Source organism: Hippoglossus stenolepis, chromosome 12 (genome assembly GCF_022539355.2).
Source record: "Hippoglossus stenolepis isolate QCI-W04-F060 chromosome 12, HSTE1.2, whole genome shotgun sequence".
Classification (NCBI taxonomy): domain Eukaryota; kingdom Metazoa; phylum Chordata; class Actinopteri; order Pleuronectiformes; family Pleuronectidae; genus Hippoglossus; species Hippoglossus stenolepis.
In genome coordinates, this window is record NC_061494.1 from 11,141,663 (window position 1) to 11,157,355 (window position 15,693).

Genomic DNA, 15,693 nt, shown 5'->3' on the forward strand with positions numbered 1-15,693 from the left:
TTATATTTAGGTGTCCTTCATGTGCAGCCTTGTGGAAAGACCAGTTCTCCCTGAAGCCAAACCTTCATGACCTGTAATCGTCCTGTGTATCGGGGCGTTGTGGCCTCCTCGTCGTCGCGGTGTTTAGTAACCAGACAAAAGGTGACAACGACCCGCTGACGTGTTTAAGCGGAAACTAATAGAAAGTAAAACATTTCTGAACCTGGGAGGAGAGGAAGAGCAGCTCTGACGTCATCGGGCCTCTGTCGCCGCCACATCACTTGCTGCCTTCAGGTAAAGCTCGGAAATACGAAAACTATCGATCCCGGAACCTGAAACTTGAGTGTTTCGCTTTACTGAAAAAACGGAAGAACAAATTTTTTTTTAATGAATGAAACCGAAAATGGATTATTGTAATATTTAGTTATATTTTTAAGGCGCCTTTCAGAACAAAGTTACAAGGTGCTTTGCAAATTAAAAATGAGATATTGAGATATGTGAGATATTGAGATATAATGATAATGTGAGCATTACATTACATATCATTTAGCTGACGCTTTCATCCAAAGCGACTTACAGTAAGTGATCTTAAGCAGACGATCACAATAGCAATAGAGCACATATACAGAAATAAAAACTGTTATAGGGGAGAACAAATTTAATTTATTCATGAGATATATTCATTTCTTATGAGTTGACATATATCAGTGCTTTAAGTGGAGAATCAGCTTTTCTAGTCATAACACTGTCATGACACTTACTGGCCAATAACGGTCACACTGAACATACGTCAATTGCAAATATCTTATCGTTAGAGCCACACAATCCTTTTCTAGTGTTTATAACTCATTTAGATAGATACTTTATTGATCCTGAGGGAAATGTAGGCATCCAGTAGCACACAAAACAGTCAAACACAAGAGCATAAGAATAATAAAAGGTCAAAATTAGTCAAGAATAAGTTCACTGCATTGAGATGAGAGTCTAGCCACCAGAACTGCTACACAGCTGCCACTGTAAAGAAGTATGTGCTAAAGGATATATTGATAACACAAATATTGTAGGTACTAAGTAGTTGAGAGACTGAGGCAGAGTATTGAAGCCAAATACACATTATTTATAGATTTTAATATAAATAACTGAAGCTATACAAAGTTGTGCATTAGACTAACATTGCCTGTAAAATGATGGTACAGCAGATGTAAGTGTATTTAAATATCTTTATATACAGTGTATTGTGTAAACCTCTCCATATACGGACTGTGGCGTAAACCGACTTGGCAGGACTATGCTGACACTGTCCTCTTTTTGTCCCCAAAGTGTGACTTTTCCGACTGCACCTGAACGCGCCAGGAGCCACAGCAGGTTGCGCGGAGGGTGGAGAGTCTTCGGAGGATCTTTGTCTCCAACAACATCTCTCTCTCTGCCTGTTCAAACCGAACTAAAACCGTATTCCACCCGCACATCCACTTCAACCCGGGACGCGGCCAGGCGACAAACCTCGCGGGGGGAGAAAAAATGCTTCAGTCTTTAACCAGCAATTCCTGCGTGCGTCTGATCCAGAGCCACAAATCGACGTGGTACTTCGCCTCCCTGGTCCTCGGCTATGTGCTCTACCTGGTGTTCGGCGCCGTCGTCTTCTCGTCGGTGGAGCTGCCCTACGAGGACCTGCTGCGGCAGGAGCTGCGCGCCCTGAAGAAGCAGTTCCTCCGGGAGAACGACTGCCTCACCGAGGAGCGTCTGGAGCGCTTCCTGCAGAAAGCCCTGGACGCCAGCAATTACGGGGTCTCCATCCTCAACAACGCCTCGGACAACTGGAACTGGGACTTCACCTCCGCGCTGTTCTTCGCCAGCACCGTGCTGTCCACCACAGGTAAGGGGGTCGCCGGTGGTGGAGAGGGGCGAGGAGGGGTGTGTGTGTGTGTTTATGTGTGTTACAAAACCTGAAATCAGCCTGAGGTGGGATCCCGTGTTTTCATCTGTCAACATTTCATTGTTTAAAAAACAAACATGGGGACTTGCAGCCTGACAGAGCCACCGCCAGGCCACACGAACGTACAGAGGCCTGCGGAGCGTCACCAGCGCGTAGTGGAAACAAAACCCGTGTCCCCAGTATGGGACAGACGCAGGGTGGATTCACCGTATTTCACAAAAAAAAATCATGTTAAATGTCATTTCCTACATAACTTTGACAACTTGTCCCAAGGTTTCATTGAGTTTATGAAGCTGGTTGGAGCTTCATCCTCAGACAAAAACACACACAAGTCAAGTTTGTGTCTGGTATTTACATTTACACACACATTTAACACAAATTGCTTGACTAGAGCCGGACGGATATAGATTCTTTGGGGCTGATGACGATACCGATATTAGGGAGTAAAACAAGTCCTATAACGATATATCCGCTGTAGTCCTGGGCGGCATGGAAACAAATTATATCAAGATTAAAATCTTCATATCTTTTCTGTACGAGCAGAGACTTACAGTCATAAGTAGATCAGTTGTGAGTTATACCAACTCAATGTTCTTACACAATGAATAACCATTATGTTGATCTATACACTGGACTTGTTAAATTGCTATTAATGAAACATATATTGTGATAATCACTGATACCGTTTTATTGCCCAGGTCTTATCAGCTATAACATATATCTAAAAAAAAATGGGCAATGATTCCTCAGATCAAACCCTTATGACAAAGAAATGTAACTGAGGCTTGATATTTAACTTTTTAATCTCAAGCTTTAATATAAAAGTGATAATTATAAATATAAAAGGAAAACAAAAATAGAGTCGAATATCTAGAATTATAAAGTGATTTGTTGGACAAAATGTTGGACAAAACATAAACACACATTGTTTATTCTGTGAAATGAAAGTTTGTGTGAAAGGCTCATGTGGGCCAATTCACTCAATATAGGTCAAGCTCTATTATCCATGTTAAGTTTAGAGGCATTTTCCTTTTGTCTCTAATTTGCTCACAGAAGCAAAACTTTGGGTTTTTTCCTTCCTCATTATGTACTCTAAACACGGCTTTGCACGCCAGCTCAGTCATTTCTGTAAACAGGCCTCTTGCAGTGTATATATATATTTCTGTATTCCAGACAGAAGCAGGTAAGCAGGCCTATAAAGCACATAAACCTTAGATCACTGTCTCCCCACCACTAAGTTCTAATTAATATTTGGCCTGTGGACATCTAGACAGTTTTGCCTGACTCCGCACAGAGTTATCTAGCGTTGCAACAGGGTGCGACTTTAGCCTTGATACCTATAGAACTTTAGTCCGACCACATGGCAGCACTTATCTGAGAGGTTTCAACATATGTGATTGTGCAGAAACACCTTAAAGCCTTAAAGCTGTGTCTGACAGGCCGCTTGTTAAAGTCTCATCAAGATTCTGATGATGGTGGATAAACAGAAACATGACAGACATCCAGATCAAATAGAGCCTCTTTTACCCTCTAACCATTATTGTTGGATATTTAATAACACCGTTGTTTCAACACATATCACCAGACACCACAATGGCTCTACCTCTAATTCTCACCAGAGGCAGGAAGGCAGGAAGAAGTCATGCGTTCATTTTATTCCCAACAGATTTAGCTGGGTTGAAGAAGAAGCTGAACTTGTTTGGTATTTTTAACGACACCTTTCACAAGAAAACCAACCGCTATTTCCCACATTTGCACACGCATGACAGTGAGCCATGGTATTTTTGACACTGATGTTATGTCATGACTGTTCTCAGCGATCGTCCTTCACCTGCAACTGCTGGATCTTAGCCTGTAGCTTGTTTTGGTGACTTTGAATGGAGGTCTTTGTTCCTTTCATTTGTTTCAGGGCATCACTTTAAATGTATAGTAACAATGAAAATAAACTTTATTTTTTTACAGCACTAGATAAGAGCACATATTAGAGCACAAATATAAGAATAAAAGTGTTACAGACGAGAAAACTGTAACACTAAATTGGACACTATGGAATGATTCAAATACATTTTTATCAAAGAGGATATCTGCCATTTATCGGGGCGGCATCTTGATTCCGCTGCTCCATTCCTCGATCACTACTGCACAGACTAGTTGAAGGAAGTGGAGATGCATCGTCTTTATTTATATATAGATATGTTCTCTAATAAGACTTTTGTTTTTGTACAGGATATGGTCACACAGCGCCTCTGTCGGACGGCGGGAAGGCCTTCTGCATCATCTACTCAATGATTGGCATCCCCTTCACCCTCCTCTTCCTCACCGCCGTGGTGCAAAGGATCATGATGTTCAGCACGCGGAGGCCGATCACGTACATCCACACGCGCTGGGGCCTGTCTAAGCCCCTGGTGGCCATTGTTCACGCTACCCTGCTCGCCACGCTGGCCGTCTCTTGCTTCTTCCTCATCCCCGCCGCCATCTTTTCGGTGCTGGAGGAGAACTGGAACTTCCTGGAGTCCTTCTACTTCTGCTTCATTTCGCTGAGCACCATCGGCCTGGGAGACTACGTACCCGGAGAGAACGCTAATCAGAGGTTCAGGGAGCTCTATAAAGTGGGCATCACTGGTAAGTCCTGATGAGTCTTTGCATTTCCACAGCAAGGTGGCAGTAGCTGTAAGGTTTATTCTCATCGAGGTATTTTTAAATTGTACTAAACAACGGATTGGACAATGGATTCGAAGAGGGGCACACGGCAGTGATATTGTTATTGCCTGTGTTTCAAATCAGTGTCACACCTCTCATGCAGTCTGATACTTCCTCTTTCACAGAGGATGTTAATGCTTCATTTGTTTGCTATGGTAGAACAGCTTTCTTCCTGATTGAGCTATAAAGCAATGCAGCAATGAAACCCTACAAATTCTCAGACTTTAATGTTGAAATGAGTGGCTGATGCGAGGATATTATGTGTAGCAGGCTCTACGATGGTGAACTTTGACCCATGTTGCGACATAAGTAGCTGGGTGTGGTTTTTGACCTGTCGACTGACAGCTCAGGTTAAATAATGTGTTATGCCGCATGCAATATAGTATAAAACTAATTTAAATGTTATTACTTACACTGATCAAGTCAAACCGAATCAATTTATTTGCAATGCATGTTTGTTAATTAAAAAAATGTGGGAGATAAATAAAACAAGATCAAACTAAACAAAAGCCAAGAAGACAATCAGACATTGAATAAAAAAGTAAAATAAGATAAAATCACATCAATAAATAGTCTCACCCTGTTTTAAAAGCCAGAGATTAAGAATGGGTTTTCTGGTGAGTTTAAGTAGAGTCCAGAGTTAGTGAGGTCCTGATGTGGAAGGGCAGACTCCTCCACAGTTAAGGGTCAACTACTGCAGAGGCCTGATCTCATTCAGGCTTCATCCTGATGGACATGATTTAACATAACCCTGATTTAGAGACATACACCGGTTTCAGATCTAGCTTGTAATATATATGTTAGTATAGTAGCTTTATCTCAGCTTGACTTAACACAAAACACTTTGGTGTTAGAGATGCAATGAGAGATGAGTTATATAGTTTCATAAATAGTGACCTGAAAGATATAAAAATGGTCAGATCTTAAAATAGGCTGCAATTACAAAACTTGAATGTTAAGGAACACTAACTAGAAATTCACCACTGCTCCTTTAAACCGATCATTACATTATAAATAATCAAAAACCTATTGAAATGCTCAAGTTGCATGAGCTGGGATCGTTCTACCCGTTGGATGTTAATCTGTTGTTTTCTGCTGACAAAGCCACAGTCCAACATCGTCCTTGCATGTTTTTAAAGCCACATTACCCAGTAAGATAAAACAATGGTATCTGCACAGTTTAAGATACAAACTGGGCCACGGCCTAAAACGCAGCAGCCAGACATCGATTACTCCGTTTTCTGGGTGACCTGCACAGCCTCTGTCAGCAGCACGGCTAATGGGGACTAGAATTAAAAACAAACCCGCAGAGCGTCGGCAAAGTGGACGAACGTCAGGCATTACGCCAGCAAACTGTAACTGCATGTGTGATGTGGGCGTGTGTTCCGCACCAGTCACATAGACGTCATTCATGTGGCACAATGCGTCGGTCTGTGGAGGGAGAGGCGGCTGGGACAGAATGTGTTTTTGTACAAAATGACACCAGACACTTTTGAACAACCTTCTCTGGGAAAAACTGCATGTTCATACCGGAAGTGGCACCACTGTCATATGTAATAATTAAAGAGCTGATATTGAAGAGTGTGTGCCATTTGCTGAAGTGTGGATTTAGGTAATAAGCACTCATTGCTTATGTGATTTGCCCCGTATTCTCGTCAAACACATATTCTGCCTTTTTGCAAATACTCAGTAAAACATGCAACTTGCAGACTATGTTCCTCTAGGAATAAGGGATTCCATGTTCCTAATAAAACCAGCGTTAAGACTCAGCATGTCCCTGATAGTGCTGTAAAACCTCACGATTAGTATAAATGGTAATAGAGAAGCTGTATTATGGCTTAATAGAGGACAAACACAAGTGGAATTCACTCTCATCTGAAAGGTTTTCTCGGTGGGACCATTCAATCAAGCGCACACAGTTCACGTTAAGATGGTTAGCTAGCCACTGCCCTCTTGTGTCAGTGCACGTAAACAACAGAGCAATAGAGAAGAAATGCAACTCTTGGGTTTTTCTAATAGAATGACTGACAGGCAGTTCTTCAGTAATACGATAAAAGATAAGATTGTGTCAAGTCCTATGTATGTAAATGGGATTTTTTTGTCAGAGTAATGGAAAACTGTTAAAAATACGATTCTCTGCAGCTAATTACTCATCTTTTGTTGTATCTCTCTCCTTCCCTGTGCGTTTTTGTCTCGTCAGTCTACCTGATCCTGGGTCTGATTGTCATGCTGGTGGTGCTGGAGACCTTCTGCGAGCTGCAGCAGCTGAAGCAGCTGAGGAAGATCTTCTACCTGAAGAAGGAGAAGCCGCAGGACCGCCTTGCCATTTTGGAGCACGACCACCTGTCCTTCACCACAGTGTCCGACAGAGCCGCGGTCCACTACCAAGGCAAAAACCAGCCGTTCGTGAGCGTCCCCTCTCTGGTCTCTCCCAACGACGATCCCATGATTCAGTAAACAAAGACAGAGCAAACATCTATGGAAGTATTAGAATATAAAAGTTGTGAGTGATGCTCCCAAAACTAGATAGAATCAGTAGATCATGGGTCTCAGCTGTAGACATTCTGCAAAGCTCAGCCCTGCAAATTTTAGTCGTGAAACTAGCTCATGATGATTCAGATTAAGGAAACAATCTCCTTTACCAAGCCCCAATACTGACAAAGCGCTATGCAGCAGAAACCGAATTAATGTGCATTAGAGAGAAATTGAATATTTAACAGTTACACTAAAGGCAAACAATTAAAGACTCGCCTTCTGCTGTATTTATGACTCACAGGAGCCAAGCTCTTTTATGAGCTTGATTATTTAATGCATATTTAGGGACATTTTAGAAAGTAATTGGTCTCTTAAATCTAGATGAATGATAGGACAATTATCTGTAGTCCGTCACAAAATGAGTACATAAATGTGTGTGTAGGTTATAGTGACTTAACAGATACGTGGACTGTACATTATCAGGTTAAAGATGTGAAGAATAAGAATGGCATCTTGAATGAACACACCTAAAGATGAGCCAAAGTGCAAACACAACATAAAACCAGTCGATAAATTGACGGACATGAGATTTTTACATTATTTTTTTACGGTGAAACTTTGACATGAAAGCTTTTAATCTACCATGTTGTGTTTTCTGTCCGAGTTCGATGGTGGAGAATCTCAGAAATGCCCCGATTGTTTTCTTTTCATTTGGCTCCTGTCGATTTTTCTAAGAGTTTTTGAAAGTGTCAGGGGCCCGATGCCCCCTTGCATAATGTGGGTTCCATTGTTGACTAGGAGAGAGGCTGCAGTCGAGCCTGAACAGAAGCATCTGAGAGAACAGAGCGTAGCTTTGCAGTCGTGTGTTTTGTAGCATTCTTTGGCTCATCTTTAAAGACGTGTTAACTGTTGCACTCCACATCGTCACATTTCATTGTGAGGGGGCAAATATTTGTCTGCGTCTGTGTGTTTTTTTCAACACGTTGCAGTGCTATTTCAAAGTGTGGCGATAAGCACTATAATTTATTGATTTGTCTGAAAGGTTCAATGTGTGCTGGCCTGTGTGGAAACAAAAAAGGGAAGGGAGGTTGTAACCCAGCTTAAAAAGGGAACCACAGAGCGCTGGCTGGCCCATTGTATTTTACTGTCAATAAACAGTGCGCAGTTTGCACATGCACTGGAACCAGGCAGCGGTACAGGAGAAAAAAAAAAAATTTGGATTTCTCTAAAAGGAAAGGGACACGGTTCCAAAGTGATATTTTTAAATGGAAAAGTTGAGTTTACCTCTGTTGTAGATGATCTGAAAAAGGCTTGGTGACTTCTCTTTCAAAGAAAAGAGCAAGACGCTGAATAGAAACTATTTTACTGTATTTACCACATTTAAATGTCCAAATGTATATTTTAAGATATGGGACAGGGAAGGTTTACAAAACTTTGTTAATGATTTATGAAAGTAATTATGTACTTAAAAATCAGCGCAGTAATGGGAACTTGAAACTGTAAATTGAAGCAGCAGGAGTGACATCCCGATTTCTGATTATTCCATAATTGGTGGATATCCAGTTGCACTTGTTTGTACGACACTGACATTGAACTCCTCTGTGTCTATTTTTATATGTTAAGCGGGAGGCAAAAGGGACTAATTTAGTATCATTATCCATCCTCGACATGCATTTGTTATCCGTTCTAACAATGTGTCTGTTTCCTGCCGATTTCCTGACCTCATCGCTCTCATTGCTGCATCGCTACATCGACCCACAGTCGCAGTGTTTTATAAAAGTCTTGAATGTAGTGGTTTTTGATGCCGTTTTTTGCTACGTGGAGATTCGAGGCCTGACCAGAGTGCAGCATTACCTCTTGCTGCTCCGCTGGCTCTTGTTAGTTTAGTGATAACGTGTTTAGTATATGAAACAGTGTGTGTGTACAGGTGAGCTGCAGCAAGGTGTCACGAGCACCTGCAAAATGAGCTTCTGACTGTGTCACTCATCTGTGATATTGTATTTTATAGATCAGTGGGATCGTTTTGTTTCTTGTCACCAGCCTGGGCCTTCATGCAAACTGTGAAGCAGTGACGCTGTTCATATTGTCTGCCGAGAAAAAGGAATAACTTGAAAAAAAAAGTCTGGGCTTCTCTCATTGTACGATGTTTCTGTAGATACATTGTAGATGTCAATGCTTTTAACCCCTTCAGCTTCTGTCTCCGTGTTTGGCAGTTAGTCATCATGCAGTTGGTGTGAGCTGTCAGGTAGCGTAGTTCTTTTTTTAGGGAGTGAACATTGTGTCCAGGATAACAATTAGAAGTATACTGACATTGTGTGTTTGTGCTGACAAAACTGACATGTAATTTGGAAAAGTTTAGTGTCACGGTACAGATATTGTACAGGAATGTACCCGAGGATTTCTGTAAAAAGAGGTCAATTCATAAACTGTCAAATTTCAGTGTGTCTTGAATAAAGTGTTGGTTTATTACTACTTCGTTTGACTTCTTATTTCATCCGTAGCTACTACAGTGCAGAAGCTCCGTACCAAAAACGCATTGCTGGTAGTACTCAAACATTTTACTGAAGTAAAAGTACAATCTAATAGACAAATATGTATTCAAGTAAAACATTCACTTCTCTATTTGACTATAGTTTAGTAAGTACATGATTTTGAATATATACATGTAAAGTATTAAAAGTACAAATACTTGCCGAGTGTAGCTTATTCCTAATGCAACGGATACTGCATCCATATGGTGGAGTCTCTTCTGAATCAACATTCACGATAAGAGTGTAATTTAAATGAATACAGGCGGGGGTGAGAGTCGTGGATGGTAGTCAGGCTTTTGTGCAAACAGAAACCACTTCAGTGAACTTGAAAGAAGAGCATGATCAATGGAAATGAATGTGATTATCACCGGGCTCTTATGTAGCTTTAAAAAAAGGAAAAGAAAGAATCAAATTGTTGGTACTCGAATACACGTATAATACGAATTTTTCTCATTCATCCAGTCCTTGAATATGAGCTGGAGGAGGATGTCAAGCACATCTTCATCACAGAAGAGCAGTAATTGTAGTTGGTGAACAAGAGGCTTCCAATTTTCTTATCCGAGCATAAATGGCAACGATTTGCACATCAGACTCATATGTGGCACTTATTAAAGAAGAAAGGACAATGCTACTTATTTATTATGTTTTTTATTCGAACACGAGATAAATAAATTAAATTTTCAGGGTATATACTGTAGATACCCTAGACAGTCGCACAAAGAAACAGCAGTAACACCTCTACATATAATTGCTTTGTTTCCTGAGCAGTCAGGGTTTATTTAATTCCTTTCCGCTGCCTTCCTCCCAGTACCATAGAGTATATTTATAGGTAAAGGAAAAAGTGAATGTATCTGGGTATGTTTAGTATGCCTGCCCCTCGCCTCACAAGTTTAAAAGAACCAAAAAAACAAAATCCTTTGCAATTCTTTGTTGCAATTAACCAGCAGCAGTATTTCCTATTGAACAGAAGTATAATTATACCTCTGATATGCAGACACCTCTCGCTGCAGAGCCGACCACGTTTTCAAGTTAAACTGCCTGAATAACGATGAGGCCCCTCCTCAAGAAGCAGAAGAGAAGCCGCTCCTGGCAGAAGCATTTATTGGATGCACGTTGTGAGAAAACACGTATCTGCGGGGCTCACACTAATTGGTAATAACTGTTGAGAATGTCTGCCGGTTTGATATTGTACAAATATAATTGTATTCAGAATCAGCACCTAATGGCAGCCGGGTCTGTTCATTTGCATAATGTGGTTTAAACAGATCACAGTGTACTCAGTCCACAGAGCGTGCTGTATAGGAAAACTGCTGCTAAATAGAACAGACTGCAGATTCAAGTGCTTTAATTTGTAACTTTCCTTATTGTTTATTGCCTAATTAACTCTGATCAGAGCCTCTTCATTGTCACCTTTGTATCAAATAATAATAATATCAAATAAGTTACCTTTAAATATCCATTGTCTGTCATCATTTAGATTTCTTCTGAAATGTCTCTCTTTTCTCATCTTAAACAAAATTCCTTATGTTTTCACTTATGATGTTGATGAGAAATCACGGACCCCGTTCCATGATTTCTCGTATTTGCTTCATTCCTCAGTTATTTATTGATTGATGTCTTTTGATTCTGTCTAAAATCTAAGATTGCAACCTGTGTGTCTTTTTGTCATTTGCGTTGCGTTGGCTGTCGTTTCCAAATGAACCTCCCTTGTGCTGTTTTATTTTGTTGTAAAAGTTTAGAATCCCTCGGAAATGAGACGATACATCTCAAGCCCACGTAACAAAATAGTTTTGGCCCACACTGCCACACTTTCTTCCAGCCCATGTACGCATTGTTTGATGTCACTTGGGCGATCTGCTCCTGCCATTGCAACGTTTGCCAAAAGAGGCCACATTTGTTTTGGGATATTTGGGCCCACATGAGCTATTTTACATGTTAGCCACTTTAGGCTCACATCTAATTTGTCCCAGCCACAAGGCCAGACTGCAGCATCATTGCCCAAAGTGGCCCACATCTGTTTGCTATACAAGATTGATTTATCCCATGACAATACATTTCTTAATAAAAATCTGTTGTGTCCTGCTGATGGTGTATTTAAGCAGCAGCGCCATTTGTGTGGACAAAGCGCAGTGATCACCAGAAAACTGCACCTTCTTTTATAAAAATCGAAATATTCACAGTCTTGCTTCTGTTACAAAACCATAATCTTTCATAAAAGATTTGAATGAGTTTTCATGTTTTATGTAAAAAGAACGTCAGGACTGAATATAAAAAGCTGCAAATCAAACGTGCTGCGAGGGCTGTTCTTTCAGCACAATGAGTTTGCATCTGCTGATCCGGAGAGACTCAAACATGGCACATTCCCAGCTGAAGCACACCTTCCCTTCAGGCCATCACATCCTCCAATGCCCCCGCAGTTTGTCTCCTTTGTTTGCTTTTAATTTGTACCCACGCACAAACAGTACAATTGTCAGTAGACGTGAGCAGGCTGTCAGTCAGGAGTGTATCAGGGCAGAACAGGCCTGTATCCCCTGCAGACCCCGCTCTACACACACTAACCGCTCCTTGTCATTAATATTGCTATTTGATCTTCTTGCATCATTCATATACATACATACATACATACATACATACATACATACATACATACATACATACATACATACATACATACATACATACAGGAAACTACCTGGGCCGGAGCTGTGAAAATAAAAAGAGCACAGCCTTGTGCGTTAATCCTGAAAACCGAATGATTTTTGCAGCTGAAATCGAGAAACACATCAGTACAATGAATCTGATTCTATTCTTTTAAAAGGAATTGGCATCGCATTAGGGGTGAATGTAGAATAAATAATGCAGGAGTTTTGTGTTAGTTTGTTGTACATAGAGCAAACACTCCTTCAAGCTAAACTCACACTGCAGAAATTGCTCAGGAGAAAATTGGCATTTTTGTTTTTACATCAGCTCTTTTGCTGAAACTTTGGCTCCTCGTGCACCAGCCAGTCCAAGGACTCAGGGGTCACGGGGGACAGGGTGTGGGTTGGACTGGACCAAGGCAACGACTGGAACCAATACCCTACAGCACTGCTTTCTGATGGTGGAGCAACTCTATTTATATCCTGACTAAACACTGGGACTATGGGAATGCAGCGTGGAGGCCTCAAGCACAAACATTGCCTGTGCACCGCCAGCTCTCTAACTGCGCTCATTTGCTACTGCAAACACTGTGGTTTCATTTCACTGCTGTGAGGGAGAGGTGATTATATTTTTTCTAAATGGTAATGTAGATTTATTGAAAAGGGAGAGTTTCGCCTGAAAAGAAGACCAGTTACACATATTTATAAAAAGCACATGACAAACACTTAGCGGGACGTGCACACTGCGCCAGTTGAATTACTAAGAGGTGAGACGAACTGACAGGACCAGAAGAAGGCAGGAGAGGGCGAGTGGATGCTGCAGCCATTGGTGTTCACTCCGTCTGCAGTGAAACCTCCAATCTCTGCAGCGTGTGACACTTTGAGGTCATCGTGACTCAGACTTTGCTCCGTACAACTACATCTATTAGGTGCTTGAAATGCATTAAAATATATAATTATGTGATCTGCTGTTCTCCCAAGAGGTCACACACAGGCCGAAACATCATGAGTCATGCTGAAACACACAAAGCACTTTTTTTCCCCCCTGTCTTTTCCACTCTGTCATCCCAGTAAAGCTGACATCTGGGTCGGTCACATCCGAGTGGGATATTCAGCTGAGCAAGCATAAGAAAAAAAACCGCTGAGAAAATGCTGTGACAACTAATTAGATGATGAAAGGCAAAGTGTTCTTTGCTTTTGACCAACGTAATTTGAGGTTCAGTTGCTCGGTCCCATAATGGCTTTATGAGAATAAAAGTGGCGTGATTCTCTTCCTTCCCACCAAGTCTCTGCAGCTGAAAATAATTGGTTATAAATATTCAAAAGGAGGAAGCAGTGAATGTCAGACAACCTTCAGGACTGAGGGGAAATCACTGTGGTGCGGTTTTTGCCAAATTTGGGAAACAAATAAGCAAAGAAGACATTTATACGACAGGAGAGGAGCAGATATTTACACGTAAAGAACAGTGGACAGATTTTCATGTTAACGAAGGAACTAGGAGACCACACACACACCTCTGCCAGGTCTGATTAGCCACTTTTTACAGGTATTGCATCAGAAACATACATCATGGAAATAGAAACTTTCAGCAAACTGTCAAAATATCCATTCTCAGTTACTGTGCAATAATTTCATGACAAAAAGATTCACCTCCCTTAAAAGATTTTTTCATAAAGATCTCTACGTCATATCTTTAGAAATTCACAAACATTTTAAAGATAGTGAAGTCAAATCCCGGGATCTGCCCATATAATTGAATTTCTTAGGCCACACCCCAGCCTTACACCAAGTTTATCCATCCAGTAGATTTGTGTAATCCTGCTGACAAACAATAGCTCATAACATTATAAAAAAATGTATGTTAGTTCTATTTTCTATAACACTCAGTTCCGTTTATAATAACAAGCATGGCTGCGACTGAGTAACGGTCAAAGGTGATGAGTTTCATTTAGAGGGGAACTCGGATCAGAGGCTGTTTGCATTTATCTGACGGCTATACGCAGAGCACAGCTCGTCGTCTATGTGCTAATGAAACCCATTTCTCAGTGCAGTCTTTGTGAACTGTTGTGAAACTGTCAGCTGAAAGAGCCCCTCTGAAGTGCTGTTTTCTTAGTATCTCAGAGGTGTCTTTTAATATTAATATAGCAGCACAAGAAGAGGCTGTGCATGGCTACGTCTCAAACTTAAATCATATATTTTTGTCTTGTCTTCAGTTGTCAAAAAAAGAAAAAAAAAACTAAAAAGGGAGCATCTAAGAATGGAAATCAGGGCAGTTAATTCTGGCCAGAAAAGAAGATAGAAGTTGCCAATTTTTTCTTCCCACCAGAGCCGTTTGCCTGGGTGGATAACTGGTTCTCCGTCTTCACACACAATGGCACCAGCAGGTCCTCGCCTCCTCCGAGATTCTGCTGGGTTTTCTCCAGCTGTGTGTCAACCTTACTAATAATGGCAGCTGAATAACAAATACAGCCCGAAGAAATCACCCTGGCCCTTGGGACTACAGGGTGCCGATTCCATAAAGGTTATATATGTCCTTCTGGCTGGAATAACGTTTTTACGTATATACTGTAGCACCTTCTTCTGCCACAGAGGAACAAATGTCTCTCTGAGTCGTAGCAATAAATTGCTCCTCGTGACAAGCAAATGTAAAAAAGGAATAAAATGTTTAAACCCCTCTGGAGTGCCTAAATACACTGATGAACGTGGCCTTTTAACTGGCTCAGAGTTTCCCTTCTCGCTCCGCATCGGCCAATCAGCAGCAGTCTGTCGCGCTGTTTCCAGGCTGGGAGCTGCATTAAATATTGATGATGAGAACAGAGAGGATTCACAACATACTTCTTTTTTAAAAACTGTGGACCCGGCAATTAATGTAAAATATGCCTTTATAGTAGAAACATATGGAGAATCATATGTTCAGGGGAAAAACTCACCAATATCCAAAAGCTGTTGTCTTACTTGTAAGCGTATTTTAATATCACAATTAAGAAGCTCAGATTAGTGCAAAGGTTCAAAACGACAATAATAAACCTTCCTATCAAGAAAAAATTCTATAATCCCAGCATTAGTTGACCTTCAGAGACCTTTTGCTCTGCAGACATCTTGACAGGTAAAGCCACTAGTTGCGTGTGTGTTGCACAGCTCGACAATTCTGCTCCAAGAAAAAACTTTAGACCCCATTTTTCCTGACTGACATTTTGACAAGTAGCCGTAATAATCATCAATAATAATGGCTGCCTTTCATTCCACTGCCATGGCTGACTGAGACTTTTAATGGCACGGAGCCAATCTTAATGTCGTGATGTAGACCTGTGCTTTTTATAACCGGATAGAAAAAGCCATTGGAAGTGTATGGAAATAAAACGAATGGATTATTAAAAGTGTGATTATATGTCATTAGCAAATGATTATTTGAATGACATTCTATCTCATATGTGT

General features: G+C 40.9%; 1 protein-coding gene across 1 annotated transcript; it reads left to right on the forward strand.

Moving 5' to 3' along the window:
• The first annotated feature begins 1,283 nt into the window (after positions 1-1,283).
• On the forward strand, positions 1,284-9,556 carry kcnk1b (potassium channel, subfamily K, member 1b). The gene is made up of 3 exons (XM_035173395.2): positions 1,284-1,852; positions 4,139-4,534; positions 6,813-9,556. The coding sequence occupies exons 1-3, from the start codon at positions 1,498-1,500 to the stop codon at positions 7,067-7,069; spliced, it is 1,008 nt and encodes a 335-aa protein (XP_035029286.1). The 5' UTR covers positions 1,284-1,497; the 3' UTR covers positions 7,070-9,556.
• Positions 9,557-15,693: the final 6,137 nt, after the last annotated feature.